Source organism: Octopus sinensis, linkage group LG6 (genome assembly GCF_006345805.1).
Source record: "Octopus sinensis linkage group LG6, ASM634580v1, whole genome shotgun sequence".
In the NCBI taxonomy this organism is placed as follows: domain Eukaryota; kingdom Metazoa; phylum Mollusca; class Cephalopoda; order Octopoda; family Octopodidae; genus Octopus; species Octopus sinensis.
Window position 1 is genome coordinate 89,380,751 of NC_043002.1, and position 23,516 is coordinate 89,404,266.

At 34.1% G+C, this 23,516-nt stretch overlaps 2 protein-coding genes across 5 annotated transcripts in view; one reads left to right on the forward strand and one right to left on the reverse strand.

Annotated features, from left to right (window-relative positions):
- Nucleotides 1–1,579: 1,579 nt before the first annotated feature.
- On the reverse strand, nt 1,580–22,690 carry LOC115212733 (translocation protein SEC62). Of its 3 annotated transcripts, none has more exons than XM_036504150.1 (9): nt 21,414–21,449; nt 15,728–15,836; nt 15,449–15,554; nt 10,655–10,781; nt 9,380–9,502; nt 6,135–6,212; nt 4,687–4,747; nt 4,285–4,404; nt 1,580–3,446 (listed from the first exon to the last, which is right to left on the reverse strand). In XM_036504150.1, the coding sequence occupies exons 1-9, from the start codon at nt 21,432–21,434 to the stop codon at nt 3,004–3,006; spliced, it is 1,188 nt and encodes a 395-aa protein (XP_036360043.1). In that variant the 5' UTR covers nt 21,435–21,449; the 3' UTR covers nt 1,580–3,003. The 3 variants fall into 3 exon arrangements, with proteins under 3 accessions (XP_036360043.1, XP_036360042.1, XP_029637237.1); XM_036504149.1 differs by lacking the exon at nt 21,414–21,449 and adding an exon at nt 16,129–16,236; XM_029781377.2 differs by lacking the exon at nt 21,414–21,449 and adding an exon at nt 22,552–22,690 and having other exon boundaries at nt 2,704–3,446.
- LOC115212732 (6-phosphogluconate dehydrogenase, decarboxylating) overlaps nt 22,646–23,516 on the forward strand; it is a 53,473-nt gene continuing 52,602 nt past the window's right edge. For both annotated transcript variants that reach the window (XM_029781374.2, XM_029781375.2), the window contains exon 1: nt 22,646–22,777. In XM_029781374.2, the coding sequence (XP_029637234.1) occupies nt 22,764–22,777 (14 nt within the window). In that variant the 5' untranslated portion in view covers nt 22,646–22,763. The remainder of the gene's footprint in view (nt 22,778–23,516) is intronic.

The window sequence follows — 23,516 nt, forward strand, 5'->3', positions numbered from 1 at the left end:
TTGACTAAAGGTGGTGCTCCAGCATGGCCACAGTCAAATGACTGAAATGAGTAAAAGAGTATGTGTATGGACTGTGTGTGTGCCACGATCTGGTGGTTGAGGATATATGCAGTACATGAAAACATAGCAAGTACATTTACATATTTCAATCGGAGTTGATGTTGGACTGAGATGCATACAGAAATGTGTGCTGCAAATCTCTCCAACACAAAGTTAAAATGATGGTGGGCTTGATTCACTAATTCAATATTTACAGGGCAATGTTTACGTCGCTAGCACTCAGATTATTCTGTCCAATGTTAATGCATATCTATTCACATTCTTTTGAATAAATCCTGCATTATTTCATTGCTTCAAGATGAAGTGATTGTTTCTTTTAAGAATGACATTGGAGCATAGGTTTAAGAGGCTGGATCTGGCTGGTTTTAACATAAAACAAAGAGAATACTTAGGCCAAGGCCAGTTTAAATACTAAAAGATTAAGATAATTACTAGAGATATGACAACAAAAGCTTGAAGACTATAGCCTGACCCCCGTGCCGGTGGCACGTAAAAAGCACCATCCAATCATGGCATATTGCCAGCCTCGTCTGGCACCTGCACCGGTGGCACGTAAAAAGCACCCACTACACTCATGGAGTGGTTGGCGTTAGGAAGGGCATCCAGCCGTAGAAACATTGCCAGATCAGACTGGGCCTGGTGCAGCCTTCTGGCTTCCCAGACCCTAGTTGAACCGTCCAACTCATGCTAGCATGGAAAACGGACGCTAAACGAAGATGATGATGATGATTCCTCCTGAATTTAACTTTTCAAAACTATTTCATTCTAATGACTGATGGTAGCCATTTAAAGTAACTGATTCATGATCATTCATTCTATGGGAGATAGTTAAATAAATGGGAAAATTGAAAATTGAAGTAATTAGCTATAAAATATGAATGTAGATTTTTTAAAAAAGCATCAATAAACGTAAATAATTTTTAATATTTTAAGAAACTTACAGATTAAGACATGGATTTCATGAAATTTTGAAACAAAGGACTGATGACAAAAAAAAAAAAAAAAGAAGTCAAATTTAGATAATTCTTTTCAGTATAAATGAAAAGATTATCTTGAACTAAAATGTAAACAGAATGAAAGAGTGAAATGTTTTTTTCATTGAGTGAAAAAAAAACAAAAACAAAAAAAAACTGTAACTAAAATGTAAAATAGACAGAAAAGAATTTTGAAACAAGAAAAAAAAAATGTTTATTTTAATGGTCTACAAGGAAAAGAAAAAAAATATATGTAACTTGTATAATATACTATCATATAAATAAAGGCAAGTTTTCCCCTGGTAAAATTTTGATTCTTAAACAAATGAAGATGTAAATAATTTTACAAAATGTGAGGATGATGAACATTCCAAGGGATTGTCATGAAGTAATGGGTAAGAAAAAAAAACCAAAAAAAAAAAAAAAAAACGAACAAAAATTAAAAACAATGAAAAAGTAATATAAGGCAAGATAATGATCTGATTATGGGAATCAGACAAAACAATACTAATGACTTGCTAAAATAGCTCATGTTTTATGTTTTGTTTAAATACGTACATTGAAAGAAAGCATGTACAACATATTCAGCAAGTTCATGTGCAATAGTCATAAGTTTGATTTTATATATATGTATATATATAGTGTTGGACAAAGAACAGTATTTGCTACTGCTCATTTAAGACATACACCTAGAACGGTGATTAGGTAGAATTTACTAAGTGGAAGAAGATAATTGGAGAAAGATATGAATATCTAATTTATTGTTTAACAAAAAGATTTGCTATAACAAAACATTATCTACTAAAGAAATAAAATTGAACTGAAATAAAACACATTGTTTTTCTAAGAGAAATGGAATAATTCCAACAGTATGAAGATACTTCAATTCTCCAGTAAACATGATAATGGAAAAATTTCTAAAGCCATATATTAATAAAATATGTTTTGGAAATAACATTTTAATTTGCTTTACGTGATTATTCAGTTTGGTATATCTAGACTTTGATTTCAAATTCTACTGGCATCAGCTTTGCCTTTCATCCATCTTGAGATTGATAAAATAATTAAATAGTTATTCACTTAGTCTTAATCCAGCACCTATCCCCTACCTCCCCTATAAATCAATGGCATTTACCAATGTCAGATATCAACAATATTTTACTATTCTCCACATTGAGTAAAAAATAAAACTTTTATTAAAAGTACTCAAACTAATGATAAAAATTAAAGAAAAACCTCTTAATTTATGCATCTTTTTAAATGGACAATACGAAGATTAAATTTATTTAAGATGAAAGTTTTAGAAAATGAGTAAGTTGGTTCAAATGTAGTAATTACACACTGCGTTTTGTATTTAAAGGGGGTAAAAAAAATAAAATAGTTATTTTCTAGGTGTATTAATCTGTAAAGGAATATGAATTCATGCTTCAATAATCGAGTAAAATTCGACTAATCCGAATATCATCATTAACCTCCATAAGCATCTGGATAAATATCTGATTAAATAGCAATGCGCATACTCGTTTGATGCAAAGCTTATCCATTTATTTCTAACCAAAATAGAGATATAAGGAGAAGGAAAGAGAGAAAATAAGAAATGATGAAAGCAGATGTAGAAAGAGAGCTCTGTTATATATGCTATTCAGAAATTTAACAATTATGGCTGCAATCTATGCAAGATTCTCTCTTTTATTTCCAATTTATACTCCATTTCAAAATAAAGTTTATAATTGGTTGAATAAAAATTTTGAACCTGTCTCCACCTTCTTGCTGTGTTTTCTAGCAGATATACTGTAATAATTAGCGATCTTCACCAAAATATTGTTATAATTTTATTTGAATTTTCCTTATACATATTTATACAATATCTTTATCCATCCCTTTTGAGGTTTCCCCAAACCGCACATTACATTAAAATGTCTTCCCCCATTGTCTTTGGTTGTTAGTGTTTTCAAGAATAGCAAAATCTTTACTTGTCTTTCTTAGATTCTTCAGATACCTCTGTGATGTTTTCTGTCTCGCTTTTATCTTTGTTTTCTTCATCACTCAACTCCTCTTTATCCACTAATTCAAAACCTTCCTGGTCATCACTAGCTTCACTCTCAGTACCTCCTTCACTGGGAGTCTTATTTTCTTCATAGGATTTTTCTGTTGAGACAGACTGAGTTTCATTCACTGGTGATGTTGCAGTTGTAGAGACTGTGGCATCACCTGAGCCATTGTTTACACCATCTTTATCATTTTCTTTTATTTTTTTGTCAGAATCTTTACTTTTGGGTGCATAAGTTTCATGTTTATAAAGTGGCCGGAATGAATCAATGAAACCAACATCTTCGTTGAGATTTGGTAGAAACCAGAAGTGATGTTTACCTAGAGTACACATCCATATAGCACAAAACAGTATTAAACGAACTGAAATGAATAAGAAAGAAAATTAAGTCAAGTTAAAGGAAGTTTTTAATTGTTTTGCAATAAACAATACCACAACATATACAACACATACAGTCAGTTTACACTGGATTACATACATATATTTACTCACATGTGATTAGTTAGAATTCATCATCATCAACATTTAACATCGGTTTCCAATACTGGCATCCAGAGAGCTGCACCAAGTTCCAGTTAGATTTGGCTTGGTTTCTACAGCTGGATTCCCTTCCTAATAGCAACCACTTTACAGTGTGTGCTGGGTGCTATTAATGTGGCACCAACAGGAGTGCTTGTATGTGGCGCCTGCACGAATGCTTTTTAAGGTAACACAGGGCTCTTGCAGCTCAGTCCCCTTCATCAGTGGGAGTGGTATTAACACTTTTGACTTCTGCTATGTTAATATTCCAAAAGCTCAAAACATGAAATGGTATGTAATTTATATATACCATAATAACTCATGTAAATTACGCAGGATAAAATTTGTTAAAAAAGTTTCTACTCATGTAAAATTCACACCCAGCATAATTTCACTTACTTATGATACAGGCGGTACTGGCAATGACCTCGCTCGAATCCTTTTACACATGCCACCAGCACAGGTGCCAGTAAGGCGATGTTCGTAATGATCACACTCGAATGGTGCCCTTTAAGTGCCACTGGCATGGAATCCGGTTAGCCGCTCTGTCAATGATCACGCTCGTATGGTGCTCTTTGCACCCTGCTAGCATGGACGCCAGACATCGAATTTGATTTAAAAGAAGACAAATATAAATAAACAATTTTAATTGCAACAAAATCAAAAGACAAATATGCTTACCAACAAAGAGGACCAGAATGAATGCAAGGAACCCAGCACCACTCAAACTTAAATAATAAACACCTATTCTCACTTCCTCTGGCCAAAGAGGAAACAGACACAATGCTATGGCACCAAGAACTGTCAAGAAAGAGAAAACATATTTTGTAAATTTGTAAAAGCAAAAATTTTATGTAATGTCAGTCAATTTAGAACATTTATTTGAAAGAACATAACTGCTATCGTCTTTACAGGGTGACAGATTTAAATACTTGAAAAACAATATTCTTCATAAGAGATTATATTCACATATTACACTGATGTTGTAAGATTACAAAATACTATAAATAATAGTATTTGTGTATTTCTTAAACATAATCATCAAATAATTATTTCTCAAATATAAATGTTAGCAAGACTTACCCATGAGAAGCCCAATAATGAAAGTCTTTACAGGAACAGGATCATAGATCCAAACATAAACCTTCAAAAAAAAAAAGGTTTCAATTTAAAAAGAGAAATTTTTATCAGAATAAAATTTTAGAGTTATGGAACATTTATTTCACTGTATCAAAACTTAAAAAGTCAATATTGATCAATATAAACTGGTTTGAATTATGTTGTTGGACATATAATATCATACAACTCAAATTGCTTAGCTACATGCATATCTTATTTCAAAAGCATGATTCATAAGAAAATCAGATTCATAACTCATTGTGTCCCCCATGTAGCATCACACTACTCACATGGCTAAAGATTCTATTTTTCCCTCATGGTTGCATATTCTCTATTTTATTGACCACATGGTTAATGAGTTGTAGAGATAACAATAAATGGACATACACATTTTCTCTTTATATCCTACCTGCCATCAAGAAGAACAAGACCTCATCTGATCTTATTGGTATAATTACACATATGGCTTGTAAGCACATGTTTGAAACATATCTTAATTTACATATCACGCAAGGCAGAGTTTACATGTGAGTGCTTGTAAGAACGTACACACATAAGTCAATTAGCTATGGTGTGTTGTTACAGAAAAGAATGCTAAAAGTCAAATGGATAATGTTTGTAGAAATATTTAGACATATTTTCCTAATGTCAAAATATTCACAAGCATAATTGACTACAGCCAAAGATAGACACATAACATGCTTTGAAATTTGTAGAGGCTAAGTCTGTAGCAATTCACTATTTAATAAGAGCTAAGTGTAGTGAATAAACTAAAATGAAATAACTTATTCATAGCTGCCAGTGATGGCTAAGAGAGTGAGAAATTAAATGGCCAAAAAAAAAAAATGGATCATAAACTATTAGTCTGTGATTTGTTAAAATTACATACATATACATCAAATGAAATTAAAATGTCAGCATCAAGTTGTTACCAGTTCTCCATTTATATTTAATTTTTCTTTTCTTTTTTTTTTTAACAGAATCTGATTTATGATATAATTGATACATAAAGTATTTCAAAGCTATAGGTTTTTTGTAATAAATAAATCTGGCAATCACATCTTCATATTACAATACAGTTCAAAAGCTTAATTATAGATTAAATACTACCATTGATGTGACAAATTACAGTGTGTTATAACAACATTTATGATCTGTACAAACTTAAATGCAGTTCCTACCCCAGTAAACAAATATTTTTAATTACTAAATATTTGTTGTTATTTTTATTTAATCAGTTAAAAACATTCAATTTAGCACTTTTACAGATCTAGTTCCTTCATTTCCAACACTTCAAATGTTGCCATTCACAGACTGCATTTTACACTAACTCAGCAGTATTAGAATGATAGAAAATGTAACAAAATGGTCAGCAGATTCAATAAAAACAACAGAGGAACAACAATGAATACCTCATCTCCATCAATGAATCTTTGGTCATCTGGCATACCAAGTTTTAGCTTTTTCTCTTTCTTTTTCTTTTCTTCTTCCTGAAAAAAAAAAAGATAAAATTAAAAGGAAAATTATAGATTATTTAAGTATATAAGACCAAGGCGAATAGATTAACTCTTTTTCTCTATTTTATGTAGACAGTAATAAAAACTTTTTTCTCATACATATCCTGTTCTTGGGTAATTCAAACCATCATATTTGATGATATTTACTTCTGTATAAGGCTCCTTCTGTACACAATTTCAATAATAAAACACAAATTTCAGTTATGAAAAACAAATGTGTGACTCATATATGAGGCTAAAAAGTTTCTTGTCCCAACTAGCTGTTTTATAAATACCAAATAACATATTGCATGTAGGTACAATAATCCTTTCTTTCTGCTTGAGGAACAAGGCCTGAAATTTTTGGGGAGGGGGTAAGTTGATTACATTGATCCCAGTACTCAACTGGTACTTAATCTATTGACCCCAAAAGGATGAAAGGTAAAGTTGACCTCAGTGAAATTTGAACTCAGAATGTAGCAGTAGACTAAATACCGCCAAGCATTTTGCCTGACATATTAACGGTTCTGCCAGATCACTGCACAATAATGTTGAGTAAATTATTTTACTTTTCAATGTCTGAAAACTAATCTAGAAAAAGTCACCCTAAGTCTGGTCTTTTGAACTGTCTGATCAGCTGTATGCATGATAGAGAAGAGATTAGTAGTCGGGTTGATACCCTGAAGTGTACGGGTGTAGGTTGGTCAACTGAGAGAAATGGTGATGAGGGTAGGTCATAGTAAACTTTGAAAGAAACAGATGTGGGGAAAAATAGTAGCTCATATTGTTTTACAACCACTGAATGTAATACTGAGAAAGACATTGAAGGAAAAGATATATCTTCTATGGTTGACCAGAATGTTTTCAGATCAGAAGGAATTGATCAAATGTGGCAGCTTCAAGAAACCAAGCTTGCATCTTATTGTGGAAGACATTCTAACTGATTGCAGAAAGGTGACATTGAGTTTCTTGAAGACAGGAAACTCAGATAAGCATAAATGGGACTGAACATGATTGAGATGACATATCTTTTCAATTGATTTTTAAGCTAAGTTTTTTAAGATGCTTATAAAATCTTTTGTTATCATTTCAATTTCCACTTTTCTATGTTTGCATGGGTGGAATGGAATTTACTGAGGCAAGTTTTCTGTAGCCAGATGACCCTCTTGTTGTCTCCCTTTACCTTTTTTTTGCAAGGTAATGTAATATTTCCCCATAGCCAGACGTGTTTTCACAGAATATTAGAAATGAATGATACTGCTTGCATGACAGTGACACTTAAAACTATCATGTGATTCATACATACATATATATATACGACAGGCTTCTTTCAGTTTTCACCTACCAAATCCATTCACAAAGTTTTGGTTGGCCTGAGGCTATAGCAAAAGACACTCGTCTAAAGTGCTAAAGCAAAATTCTTAACCACATAACCACACCTGTACTTATTTAATTTAATTAACACTAACCTTAAATGTGCTTTACTCACTGTAATACACTTAACAGTCATGTGCTATGATATTAATGGGCTTTTCATTATTATGTTGCTAAATATATTTTATTAATACACATGTTCAGTATGGTGACTCGATCATGTAATTCTATTAATAGCAACTAGCAGGACCCGTAAATATTTCCGAGAATGAATGGTAAAACCTATTGGCTTATTTCTGAAAACTTTATCCAGAAAATATGAAAGTGTAGCCTATGTTGTGTCTGTATGGAAAGATAGTTATTCATCTGCTACTCATTGAAAAGTGAAAGAAATTGGAATACAATGATTACTTAATGCATTTTATATACTTTATACACAATTTTATAGATGCAATACATAGCACTCATAAAATAAATATTTATTCTTAATCTTTCATTGTCCCATAAACAAAAAAAAAATACCACACATATATGATGCAACCTTTAGTTAAATTGCATATATCTGCCTGTAAATAAATGTGAATATTTTATGGAATTGCACTTGTGCGCATGCATTAAGTGATAGGTAATATAAAAAAAACCTTAGTTCAATTAATTTAAAAAATAGTTTTCACTATCCAACCACCGCTTCTCCCTCTCTTTACCTTTCTTTAACCTTGCCATCAGAACATCACCCCTCTGCTAAAATTATATTTTAAACTCTCTTCTTCTATATCATCACTACCTTCAACTAACTTTTTTAACCATGTAATAAATATTACATTCCCCCTACCTCACGTTATGGATGCTTCTCTCTCCCTCTTTTTCTCTAATCTCATAAAAGCATCACTGATGGGCTAAACAACAGAATTATTATAATATAGACAGATAACATAAGTTGAAAAGCTTCCTTGCCTTTGCAGTTTTATCTTCTATGTCGATTCCCATTATAAAAGCTTTCTACCAATTTTTCTATGCAAAATATGGATTGAAACTTATCCCTGAAGTATATAGATTAAGTATGTATTATGAAAATATTCACCTATTTCATAGATCTAAGAAATATGAAACACTGGAGTCTCTTATGCAGATCTCTAACTTTGAACCAAACTAGTACATACTATCATGGAAAAATATATCAGCATGGCTTTGTGGCGAGAAGTTTGTTTCTCAACTACAGGGTTCTGGGATCACTCCACAATATGGTTCCTTGGGCAAGTGTTTTCTGCTAAACCAAAGCCCTGTGAGTGGATTTTGTAGTTGGAAACTGAAAGAAGCCTGTCATATAGATGTGTGTGTGTGTGTGATTGTGTCTCCTTATTTTTGATATCATGTGATAGTTGTAAAGTGATTGTCACTGTTAGACAAGCAGTGTCAATCATTTCCAATTTTCTATGAGGACATGTCTGGCCATGGCGAAATATTACCTTACTTGGAAACAAGTGAAGGTTGGTAACAGGAAGGGCAACAAGCTGTAGAAAATCTGCCTCAATAAACTCAGTCTGACTCATGCAAGCATGGAAAATTGAATACTAAAATGGTGGTGGTTGAATCTGACAAATTATCATATTTTCCAATCGGCTATTTTACAAGTTATGTTAGAAAAGGATTAATTTAACAGGTAAATTCATGCACACACAGCAATAATACCTTGTCAATAGACACAATCTACTATAGTGCATTATGGTGAGGTTATATTTGAATGTAAATTTTGCTTATTTTTCAAATCAAGAGATAAAAATATCAACCTTCTTTTCTTCCTTTTCTTCTTTTTTCTTTTCAGTGTCATCTGTTTTTTCACCTTCACGGTCACTTTCTTTCTCTTTTTCTTTTTCTTTCTTGCTTTTCTTGTCCTTTTTACTTCGTTTCTCCTTGATAAATTACAAAATGAATACAGAAACATAATTTTTTTAATTCCCACTTTAGTTTATTAGAACAATTTGCAATAAATAATTAACTAATTTGTGTTACACAAATCAGTCGATGACAAGTCATTTTGCTATAGGAATATTTTCAATGCTGGTAAAATAGCAATTCTGGTGTCCAGTCGGAGAATTAATGAAGAGTTCTGCACACCACCTCTCCTCTTTCCATCATTAAAGATACATACTATAGAGTGCATAAAATAGTCATTCATTGATGAGAATATGAACTTGCAAAAGTTTTGCTGCTGCACAGTACACAGAGAAAGAGTGAGCAATCCTCAACTGACTTGTACGTTTATAAGTTATTTGTTCTTTTTGTATTTAGATGTTAAAAGCAATCTGTATTTCAATGTAATGAGAAATAAAGTACATAGACCATATATGTGGCACTCCATTAATTACAACAACAAGGGTTCCGGTTTGAGCCTGCACAAAAATTAATGTGCAAGTGGCTGACATGCATACACTTAATACACGTACCACTCACTTTTACTAGCTGAGTGAGCTGAAGCAACATGAAATGAAGTGTCTTACTCAAGGACACAACATGGGGCTAGGAAGTGAACAAATGGCCTTACAATTGTGAGCGGAATACCCCTAGCCACTAAACCACGTGCCTTCACATAGACCATATATATCATGTATTGTACACTAAGGCAAATTGCTCAATTTTTACTGAAGAATATGTAAAAAAAAAAAAAATTACAATAAGCGACTTGTGCAATGTTCTATTCATTTACAACAATTTATGAAATACAACAGAGAAAGAATGTAGATATAAATGGAAATAGTTACTCAGTAAAATGTAGATGTTTCTTGTTCTATAAGCAAGAAATATATATATACACACACATACACACGCATCAATGTACAACGAAAATTATCTTCAGTTGTAGACAACTAGTCAAATTTAAAAATACAATTATAACCATTATGGATTAAAACTGTGCTTAATTGCCAAATATTGTAAACTACCAGAATTATTTGTACTAGTAATACATATATATATACATATGAAAGAGAAAATCGCCACTATCTTTAGTAACCATTACATATTTAGAGTACACATAAGTTAATTTCTATTATTATAGCACAAACCTTATCTTCTTCTAGATTGGTCTCTTCTTCACTTCCAGCCTTGATAGATTTCTTCTTTGTTTTTGTACGATCTGATTTTTTCTTTTCTATCCGAATGGCCCGGTGAAAGAGGCCTTTTGTTAGTAATCTGAAATTGTAACCAAAGTGTAAGCTATTTAGTAAAAAAAAATTTAAATAGTTTGAAATAGTTGCATTTATATACTTATTAGTTTGAATTTTCATATACAATCAACCCTAGAATGTCTTAATTTTCCTTAGGTGTCAACTAAGGAAACATTGTAATTAACCATAATATAATTAAGTGTTCTATTATGAAAGTTGGAGTAGAATATATTTATACTTTTGTAGAGCAATAACCTATATTATCAACATTCATTTCATGCTGGTATGGGTCAGACAGGTTGTTACAGCGAATCAACTCTCATTAATTGCCTTCCTACAAGAATCGGGACAATGTCTCACTTGTATATTTCCCATTTTAGTTTGGAAATGTAAAAAGTAAGACATAAATGTATATATCATTATCATCATCACCATTTATTGTCCATCGTCCATGCTGGCATGGGTTGGACAGTGTGAACAGAGCTGGTAAGCTTGGGGAACTGTACGAGACTCCAGTCTGATATGGTATGGTTTCTATGGCTGGGTGCCCTTCCTAACGCCAACCACTTTACAGAGTGTGCTGTGTGTTTTCACATGGCCCCATACAAGTGCTTTTATGTGACACCGCACAGGATATATATACACACACACTGACTATGGATCGTCATTTGTCTAATTTGGTTGCATGTGACACAGAACCTCAAATCCCATCTTTTTGTGTGGTTAAACACATATCACTGCTCAGTTCAACATTGACTTTTGACATGTGTATAGCTTTAGCACAGTTCACTGTCACAAGCGTTTTCACCAGGCTCCCTCAACCAAGTGGTTATAATGACCATGTGGAATATCAACATTCTCTACCTTTCCTTAGATGACAAAAACTAAAATTGCTGAACAATTTTCCCTTAAATATCCATAGATTTTGACCCAACCATAACCCCATAGATTGCTCCCAACTAATATGAGATAAATCTCTCAATCTTTATCTATAGTGCATCTCTGCTGTCCAGGTTGCACTCTTTACTCAAATAGTAGAGAAAAGTGACAATGTCCCTACATACGTACCGGCTGTTTTTTGTCTCCTTTTTTTCAGGAACAGCTTCATGTATTGGTGAACAGTCAATAGTTTTGGAGAGCATAAAGATTAATGTTGTACTTGGAGACTACAAAGCAGGAAGGTGATGGTCTTTGGGTGTGTCTCACATGAGGGTGATGCCGTGCCCCACACAACATCTTTGGTCAGGGCCTCAGGCTCAACTCAGACGGCTATGTGAAGCTGCTGGAGACTATGGTTAAACCATAGGTGAGGTAGCAGAATTTGGCTCATCATACAACTGGAGTTAGAAGTGGTTGTTGGGGAATTTCTATGACTTCACCAGCTCCAATATTTGGCCTCCTAATGCCCCTGATTGTAATCCCATGGATTACCATGTCTGGGATGTGGTTGAGAAAGACACCAACCACTCTACCTGCCACACTAATGCAAAGTTAGTGGCCAAGATCAAGAAGATGTTGAAAGATCTTCCTAGGGACACAGTGAGGAACTTGTGCACCAGGTTTTGGAGCCACCTTGAGGCCATGGTGGAAACTGAGCATGGCTACTTTGAGTAAACTCAAAGTTATCTCCCAGCCATAATCTAGCTATTATTTGATGTTTTTTTTAAAAATAATTTTATTTTTGGATGGACTATTGTGTTTTTTTTTTCTTTGAAACAAACTGTCAAATTTAGCCCAATCACTGTAGATTCCACTCTCCTTGAAATTGATATCTTTCATCCAGATATCAACAACTAAAAGTTCCAGGTACTCTAACTCAAAGTTTCCTCACTCACCTACCTACCCTAAATACAACTCCTCCAACTAACATCTTTTTAACTGTATCTTTTTGTGTTGAGGGCATCCATCTTACTTCACCTCTGGAGTCATTATCCTCAGTGATTTCAACTCTCACAACTGGTTGGAGTTCCCTCTCTTGCAGTACTTGCACATCACCACTGATCTGAGCAAATGAAACCAACCTCTTAAGCAGGTCTCTCACAAACCACACACAAACGAAACTCAGTCACAAGTTCTCCAAGTGATTGGTTGACAGACTAACCATAACAGTTCAACCAAACAAATACTGCCAACAATCACCTACCTTTACAAATTGAAGAGCTCTTACCCAGTAACACAGCTTCCACAAAGCCATCATCCAAACTGCAAAAGCTACCTTTGTACATCACACAGCCCCTAAATTCTCATGGATCCTAAACTGCAGCAATTTAAAAAAATCTCTTGCCAAAGGATCCCTGACAACTTTTCCTCCACTTTTTGAGCATGAGGATTCTGCAATCAGTACTCATGCAGAGAAAACTCAACATTTGCTGTCCACTTTGCATCCAACTCTACACACTAAGCAAATCTCAAACACTCTTTTCACTCTACTAGGTTCACCACACAGTTTCTGCACACGTCGCTCCTCTTTAAACTTCAACTGCATACAGCTTGAAACTGTCGTGATAGCTTCAAATGCTAGGTGTCCTCATCACTAATGATTTCCTGTGGCTGAAAAACATCCTTGACATAGGAAATGCTGCATCATAAAAAAAAAAAGAAATGGCCTTCCTCTGCAGTGTACAAAAATATTTCATCCCCAACAACCCTCAATTCAAATGAGACTCACAATGGGTAACTGTGCCTTCATCTGGGAAAGTACTGCTGCTATAAATACTGACATCTTAGACAATAGCCAACAAAAGACCACTTGACTGATTAACATAAAATCATTCATTAACATGCATCAACTCGTGGCTCTGACTGCTGCTACCCACAGGGGCTTATGCTTCTTGAAGTTGCCTAGTGTTGCATCATCTCAGCTCAAGCAAACCCAACTTACTGATCTCTCTTCTTAGGTGCTAGTTCACCCACCAATCCATTGCAATTTTTTTCCTGCACATGTCAGCTTGCAACTGTTCAAGAGGAAGGTCGATGGCCTCAATTTTACTAGTCTGTGAAGATCATGGGCTCAGCCTCTTCCTCCAGACAAAGTAAAAGAAAGAAAAAAAATTCCCTGCCTAAGTATGTTTTCATCATAGTTATGCTTTCAGACAAATTTTGAAACAATCATGAAAGAATTCTAGAATATATAATCATAAGAACTTTGACTCCTGAGGACCTAATTCTCACTGCATTGTCTGTTGAAGAATATATGCACATAAATGATGAATAAAACTGGTACTCTATCAGTTATGACACGTGTTCAAGTTGAGCCAATTAATGGAACAGCCTGCTCATAAAAACTAATGTGCAAGTGGCTGAGCTCTCCACAGACACTTGTGTCCTTAATGCAGTTCTCAGGGGATTCAACACAACACAAAATGTGATACGGCTGGCCCTTTGAATTACAGCCATAACTCTTTTTTGCCAGCTGAGTGGACTGAGGCAATGTGAAACAAAGTGGTTTGCTCAAGGACACAATGTGCACTTGGGAATCAAACTCATGACCATATGTTTGGGGGATAAATACCCTAATCAGTAAAAAGAGTTCTGGTAGAAATAAACTAAAAGTAAATTAATAGGTTAGAGCAAGAAGAGAGAAAATAACGTTAAGTATAGAGAGATGTTTTATTGTAGACTTATCTAACCCACACCAGCATGGAAAATGGATATCAAAGATGTATAACTGAAAATATTTAAATATACATGGTGTTGAAAAGTTCCTGGTCTTAAGGGTATCACAAAAGGCCTGGTTGGAGGCCCAGCCTTCTGGGTTCTTTTACAAGGTTTAGAAAAACTAAAGGTTCACTGCAATAAGTGTGCAAATCTGAGAAGGGAATATGCTGCATAAAATCTTAATTAACTGATCCTCTTGTATTGTCTTTTACCCAAAGCCAAGAACTTTTCAGCACCCCCTCACATCATAGAATAGGGTACTACAATAAAATGAGAGATTAATATGACAATGTCTGTGCTTAGATGAAATTTTTCAATTTCTTTTACTGGTCAAAATCAAAATCATTTCGATGACTGGCATCCGTGCTAGCGAGGTGCAAAAAGCACCATATGAGTGTGATCGTTGACAGAGCGGCTATTTGAGTATGACCATTACCAGCATCGCCTCACTGGTACTTATGCCTGTGGTAGTAGGGTGCCAAGAACACCATCCGAGCGTGATCGTTGCCAGAGCAGCCAACTGGCTTTTGTACCCGTGGCACGTAAAAGGGCACCATTCGAGCGTGATCGTTACCAATGTCGCTTCACTGGCACCTGTGCCAGTAGCACGTGTAAAAAGATTCGAGCGAGGTCATTGCCAGTACCTCCTGACTGGCCCCCGTGCAGGTGGCACGTAAAAAGCACCCACTACACTCTCGGAGTGGTTGGCATTAGGAAAAGCATCCAGCTGTAGAAACTCTGCCAGATCAAGACTGGAGCCTGGTGCAGCCATCTGGTTGCCAGCCCTCAGTCAAAATCGTCCAGTATGGAAAGCAGACGTTAAATGATGATGGTCAACTAAAGAAACAAATATATTTAAAGTTTTTGTTAAAACCAAGAAATTAACATCTTAGTTAGGTTTTATGCTTGTCATAAAGAATACAAAAACAAAGTAAAGATGAAATGAATGAAGCCTTTGAATGTTTGCTGTATAAAATATTTAACTAAATAAAACAATTCTCATTACTCAAAAAAAAAACTAATTAAACTTCTTACCTGCCAAGATAGTTGGTACATGACTGTCTGGTGGTAAACAAAGAAGTGGTCTTATTTTCTGAAGCAGACCATTTAGACTGCATTAAAGCATCAACAGCTTTGCACCCTAAAAAAGAAGGAAAAAAGATTCCTCTTAAATCTATTAAATAAATTAGTTGTTTAATCACAGTGGTAATTTTAGAATTAAGCAAAGTTTAGAAATATACTTTACTAATTACATAAGCATAATCAGATTTTTCTCAACACATTTTAACTTATTTCAAAAATCATATTGCTCACCAATAAAACATGTCACTGTTATGCCAGCCAAACGACCTTCTTTCACCGGGTTATTAAAACGAAGATATCTGGCAACAGCATATTCTTCTTTTGTAGGGGTTTCTTTCTCCTAGGATAAAAAAACAAAAACAAAAAAAAATTGTTAGAAATTTAGTTAATTTACATTGCTCCATTCCAAAACATTCATTTAAACAGTACATCATAAAAAATGCTTTTACAGATAATAAAACAAAATTAATAATAATTTTATTGGTTTGATCTGGAGGAAGAGGCTATATCTGTGGCCTTTAGAGAACCCGTCAAAGCCAGGGAGGTTGACATAATGTCCCTCTTAAATTGCTGCAAGTTGACAACTACATACAGTAACCTTGAAGCATCAAATGTACATTTGTAATTCTCACTTTTTCTTCTGAATTGATAATCTCCATTGGGTAGTGAGAAATGAATTGGAGAGCTCTTGCAACAGGATACAAAAACATTTCATAAATCAACATGTTTGAATGAGCAACTGGGTTAAAAGGTAGTTGCAGATTTTGTGAACACTGGGGGACCTAATTCTTATTGAAAGTAGAATCAGTAGAGCATCAAATAATTGAAAATAGTTAACCTTTTTGTGATTATCAGTTAATTGTAAAAATAATGAATCTACCAAGATAATGATGATATTTTTAAGCTGGTGTTTGAAACATAAATTAACATGAAATTTTGATGGAAAGTTTTAATACTGATCAGTTTAAAACATGTTTGTAGTATAGAATTATACTACAAACATGTTTAGAGAGACGTTTGCGCTGGTATGATCATGTGGCGAGAATGGATGAAGATAGTTGTGTGAAAAAGTGCTACACCCTAGCGGTTGAGGGAACCTGTGGAAGAGGTAGACCCAAGAAAATTTGGGACGAGGTGGTGAAGCACGACCTTCAAACTTTAGGTCTCACCGAGGAAATGACTAGAGACTGAGACCATTGGAAGTATGCTGTGCGTGAGAAGACCCGGCAGGACAAGTGAGACCATAACTCGTGGCCTCTACCTGGGATGTAGCCAGTCCACTTATGCATACCTTTCCTTCTTGGGACACAAAACTCTGCTTGTGAAGACCTGTTGAGGCAAGTGAAAATCAAAATCAAAATCGAAATCAATCAACAATGGAAATTGTAGCTGTGATACCAGTGCCGGTGGCACGTAAGAGAACCATCCGAATGTGGCCATTGCCACCGCCGCCCCAACTGGCCTCCGTGCTGGTGGCATGTAAAAAGCACCAACCGATCATGGCCAGCCTTGCCTGGCCTCCGTGCCGGTGGCATGTAAAAAGCACCATCCGATCGTGGCCGTTTGCCAGCCTCGTCTGGCATGTAAAAGATGCAGGTGCCTGAAATGTGATGCTGTGGGAGAATGAAGAACTGGCAATGAGGAAATCTCCATGGCATGTAAAATGACAACCTATGTATGAACTAATTTAACAAAGACTGGAAGAATATTGTGTATAAAAAGTCCCTCGTGGATGTGAGATAAGCTAAAAAACCGAGGTCAGTGATGAGGCAGGGTTCATGGGTTCCGAAAAAACCTGCCCCACTCCATTTGTAAAAAACGTCCCTTGTGTTGTCTAATCATTCGTTTATATATAATCATGTTAAATCTTTAATCGACCCCAAATTGCTCTGTATCATTCGTGAGTGTGTTGTCATTTTCTTTGTGTAGTCCTTAATGGATAATAAAAAAATCATAGAGTAAGTTGAGAAAGCAGTTTTATGTCAAAAGTAATGTCCACTTGTAAAATACACAAACATGAGAACAAAATCAGCTCTCAGTTGATTCAATGTAGGACAGACCTTATACAGAGCAAGAGAGCTTTGGAAATATTTATGAAAATATTTCAGCATATGTTATTAAAATGAACAAATAAAAGACTTGAAATGATGACTCTTCACTTCATCATTATACACTTATTGAGTTATTTGAAAACATGTACCAGATGTGAAGGTTATATTTCTTTGAAAAAAGCTTCACTACTCTGAAACTTAAAAAAGAACTTAATTTATGAAGTTTCATTTAATTCTTAATTTCGATAAAGCTATTACTTTAAATAAGGGCTTCTCATATTGATATAGGCTCATGTAACTGACACCTTAAAGCCCCAAGAGAAATTAGTTAACTCAGGTACAATTCAAAATTGGAATGTGGGCGAATAGAATTAAATTTAAACCAACACTACCATTTCTGTTATTCCAACAAATAGCTATCTTTCTAAAAATAAGAGAGAATAAGAAAGTGAATACGGAGCAAATATAAAATTTGTTTTGTTTTGGTATAATCATTTCATTAGTTAATCTAATGTTTGTACAAAACATCTAAAGAAAATCAAACGAATCAATTAGTTAATAAAAAAAAAAACTCTATGTAGTTAATTTTATTTTGTTTACACTGCTGACCAGACATAAGTAGATAATTAGATGAGAAAGCAGTTCAATTGCAATATAACAAAGGCAGTGAAAATAGTTTGTCAGTACACCAATGTGAGACAGTCAGTGTTGTCAGACTGTCTAGGTTTAACCCTTTCGTTACTGTATTTATTTTGAGATGCTCTGTTTTTCTTTCAATTACTTTAAATACAACAAAAAATTTGGTAAAATAACTTAGTTATCATTCATCTAGTGTTAGGAACATAAATTGTGACTAAGGTTTGGTGGAAGATTTTAATTCAAAACTTATGAAACAAAACATTTGTACTCAGAACCAGAGCCGGTTTCAGCCGGGTAGGTAATGAAAGGGTTAAGAGAAAGAATTTGAATTTCATATACTTTTCAAAATCAGGTCCTTGATTTTACTGTTTTTTATGAAGATATTTTTATCTTTAATTACAAAATGTAAAGGCTTACCTATCGTAGTAATATGTATTTTCATTCCTAACATTGTAAAATAATTTTTTAGAAATTGTATTTTATGAATCCAAGCATTCAGATTTAATTCATTGATTTAAAGAAGCAATACCTGTTGCAAGGTTAAATTTACATTAAAACTGATGGCAGACTTTGCTTTTCATCTTTCTGGGGTCAATAAAATGAGCACCAGTTGAACTCTGGGGTTGATGTAATTGACATACTCCCTCCCCACAAATTGCTGGCTTTGTGCCAAAATTCGAAATCAATATATTTAAGTAGGGGGAGCATACTCCTAAAGGTGCAACTGAGGGGCCAACTGAAGAGCTAAGTAAAACAGATAAAGATACACAATTATTATCAGGAATAGTTAAAGAGGTGTTGAAAATGTCAAGCTATGTGAAAACTATTCCCATTCTTTACTCAGTTAATCAGGTCAGGCTGAAGGTGTTATTGTCAGAGCATTATCTTTATCACTGCTATGGTAACAATGGAGATCAGAGCTGAAGCTGACAGACCAAATCTTGAAAATGGTAGGGAAAGTTATAGTGAAATAAGCACAAGACAGTTCATTAAAATACTATTTTGTTTTGTCTGGATATAGAATAACAATGCCATATTTCGAGCAAGAAATTTCTTAGCTAAGAATAAGCAACTCTTCTAGTTTTAGAATAAGTACATAGTGCCCCTGCATGTCATGAGGGGGGACTAAAAGAAAAGGCATTTGGTTGTAAAACACTGCTTCAGAAAACTAATCCAACCCATATCAAATATGAAAGAAATGGATGTAAAACGATAATTTGCATTTGTTGACCTTGAGAAGGCTTTGATAGAATCTTATGTTCTGTAGTTTGGTGGGGGGGGGGTGTCAAATTTAGGTATAGTTTGTAAAAGTACAAGTTATAGTATGAGCATAAGGTAAAGAAGGTCAAGGTTGCTAATCATTTTAGTGAGGAGTTTAGGATGTTTAGCACAGCTTTGTTCTTGTAATTTTTTTCTATAGCTTGCTCTAAAATAGTGGTTCTCAACCGGGGTCCACATATCAAAATAGTTAATTGGGGATCCACAATAGTATTTTAAGGGCCCCTGAAAAAATTTTGCTTTAGATGTATTGTTATGCATCGCAAGAAATAGCTCAGTTTCTTTAACATTTTACATAGTTCAACCTACACAAGTTAATGAGTGAAAAACAAAATAGAAATTTTGAAAGTATTTTTAAAACAAGTTTTTAAACACCAAATGGTTATTGGGGTCCACCAGAATAAAATAGTAGTTAAAGGGGGTCCATAGATAGAAAAATGATCGAGAACTTCTGGTCCAGTGGAAGAGGCATTGTCTTGGCCTTTACAGGACATCTGAGACTGGTGAAAACAATTGGGCTGAAATTCCTCTTGAACAGCCACCAGAAAAACATAGGCAGGGAGGGTAGTCTAGAGAAACGTGGTTAACACAATATGAATGATAAGCAGAAGAGAGAGATGAGCAGGCCAAGAGAACCTAAATGGAAGAAAGGTTGAAAACAGAGAGAAGAAATAGTACATCTGTGGACCAGTTATTGAAATGTGTTTTGAAATAAGAGTTTAAGAGATGGACATCTTTGGAAACTATTATGTTGATTGGTTCTCACTATAGAAAAAGCTGTAATTAGCTTTCAGACTATTCTGCATTTTATAGAACCAAATAAAACACCCAAGTAAAATCAAGGAACACACATTAAAAGAGAATTTAGGTAGTTAACATATTCTTAATATTTCAAACAATTCCAGTTATACCTGCACCTCCGAATATTAAATAAATATCAACAGCTGGTTAAAAAATTTTTTTTAATGTTTTCCCAAACTACACTTAAAGCAAATAAATTGAGGGATTTATGAATCATATAGTTCAAAATCTGAAGGGTTTCGGAATAGGCGCCTCTCAAATTCCTCTACCTCATAGGAAGGGAAAAAGGGTGGAAGCGTGTGTATGGAGAGAGGAGAGAACGTAAGTTAAAATGCTTGCAAGAATTTAATCAGAACGGTAATTTCCATTGTATGAAACATATGAATACTATATTTTAAAAAAATCATATAGTGGGGGTCGAGGGTGAAACGGTAAAAATTTACCGAAACAACTACCCTTTTTTCTTTTCCAATGAGGGAAAACTCCACTCCTTCGTATTACTTTTGTGCATCATAAACAGCTTGGGACGTGCAGGCTGCTACGGCAAAGTGTTTGTAATGGGATGTTTAATGCTAGTTTTTGTGTGTGTGTGTGGTGTGAACAAGCTGTTCATGATGCGTAATAGTAATTAATGCTGAATATTTACGTCTTGGTAAACAATTAAAAAAGAATTATGTTAATCATGAAAATAACTAAAACAAAAATGTTTTTAAGCTATTCAACATATTGAGTCAATTTGAGAAACTAAAATGGTTTGCTTAAATTAAGATGATTTTTGTACTTAAAAACAGGAGTTTGTAAAATGATAATACTTATAATTAACTGAGACTATAATTAGTTAATGAAAATTGCGACTATGTTCGCTACTAATACAAACGTAAATGGAAAAAAAATGACAAGTCATCACATTAGGAACCAGAAAACTTTTACCAATAATTCACAATTGTATTTTTAATAATAATTTACACATTTTAAATTCGAAACCGAAAACGTTTGAGTTAAAAAAAACAAACTTAGAATTAAGAAGAAAAAAATTGAAAAGAAATGAAGGTTTGGAAAAGAAATTTTAAAAAATGTAATAAAACAAATATCACGACAACAAAAGGGACCGTTAAAAACCTGTTGTCTACAGAAGAAACAATATTTACTTGGCGTTTATATCTAGACATACGCCTGCTAATTTCGCTGTTTCAAAGAAAAATTCTAAAGTCTGTTTCTGAGAAAATATTTCACATGAATAGGACAAACAATGTTTTGAAGGAATCAAGTAGCAACTGAAGATGGGACGTGAAAAGAAGTTTATAAAAAAGATGGCAATTCATTTAGTTCAAAATATTGTTTGCGGAAATTTAATCAAAATAAACAAAATTCATAACTATAATTGCATGGATTTTTTTTTTGGTTTAAAACAGCTTATTTCTTTAAAATATCGTCAGGTTAAAGAAATAAAAAAAAATCCTCAAAGAAAGACGTCTTTGTGTTTTTCTTGGAGAAATATTGATCTGCTTTACACTGGGTTTACACGTCAGAGGAATATCACAAACAGTGGTTTCGGTTTAACCGAAACTTAAGACTTTCAAAGAAAGGCCGATATAAATGTAGGTTATATAGACATTGGTGGAAATACAGATGAGGGTAAATAGTCTAGATTCAGAATATAAACTTAGATATTTTAATTACTCATTCATATGGTTAAATAATGTGTGGCTTGTTATCTCTCAAGATAGGAACGATACCATATTGAGTGTTGGCACTAAATGATGGCAAAACAAAGTAACTGTTCATTCATTAGAAACATGTGAACTGCATCACACTTATAACGAACGCCCCCTCTAAACTGCAACAACCTTTGTAGTAAACAGGCAGACCTTTATTTTGATTATTTTAAATGAATGCAAATTAAAAACAAACACAACATATACCATTATGAGAAGTCATCGGAAGAGACATAGAAATTCATATATCACACAAGAATAGTAGGTAAGCAGGTTATTAGAGTGTGAAAATATGATATGGGAAATTATACTTGGGAGATGATGATGACTGGGTGAAGTGAAACATTTGGCGATCTTCACGTATTTCAAATAAATAGAAACAGTTATAGAAACTACAACTTCAAGCATATGTAAATTTAACGGAGCAGAAAAAAAAAAAAGAAAGAATGTAGCAAAACTGGCGATTCAGGAATTGATAATGCTACAAGAAAATATATCATGGGAATTATTACGACACAAATATTTATTTAAAAAAAGAAGAATTTGAAATAAAGACGTGGGAAATTCGTACCTCGTCCTGTTTCCGTCGTGATTTCCTTTTCTCCGCCATGACAGACAGTCAGTCAGTCGCTGTGTTAAACAAATGATCTCCCCTTAATTAGTTGTTCCGCAGAACCGTATGATGGCACTACTAAGATTTAAGGGAGATAACCAGCTTTGGTTTGTTCCATTTCTTTCAGTCTCTTCGTGAACACCGTCCTCGTCAGAGCTTTAGCGAACAAAATGTCACAACAAAAGTAAGTTAAAAACATTTTTTCCCCATTTTTCTTTTAATAATTGTGGATAAAAGGATAAATTTTTAAAAGTTTACAGTTTTACTTGATTTAGCACCACGAATGCTTTCATTTATAAAGAAAGACAGAATATAATTTACTTTCAATCCTTTTTGTTTTCTGTTAAAAGACGTACTATACCAGGATTACCGACACTTAATAGGAACGATATGAAATGAGACTGAGTTCTTTAACCAAATTTGCTTTACACTTTTTTAATTACTTCACAATACTGCGGTGTCACCCTGCCCAACTGATATGACTTGGCTTTTTATAAAAGTTAATCAATATAGTGTTGTTTGGCCATCAGGTCAGCTCTGGTCGAACGAACTTCTCATCATAGATGATTCAAGACGACATTCACAGCTGTTTCTAGCAGAGTGATCGATCTTATGGAATACTTTTCGGTTATTGCTATTTAAGTACCTGACATTAGCTGCTGTCCCATAGGCCACTGAATCATTAAATACCTTAAATGCAACCTTTTTCTTCTTTCGTGTCTATAAGTGCCGGTAATCATGGACCTGTCACGTCGCACCCATGTTATTGCGACTATCTAACGGATGGTAAGACTATCGAGTATCTATCTTATTTATATTTCCCGGCTTCTCTCTCTGTTTCCCAGTTCAACTCGACTATAGAATTTGTAGGCATAGTACATATTATTTAGAGCGAAGTTAAGATGTTCATTCCTTTTACGAAC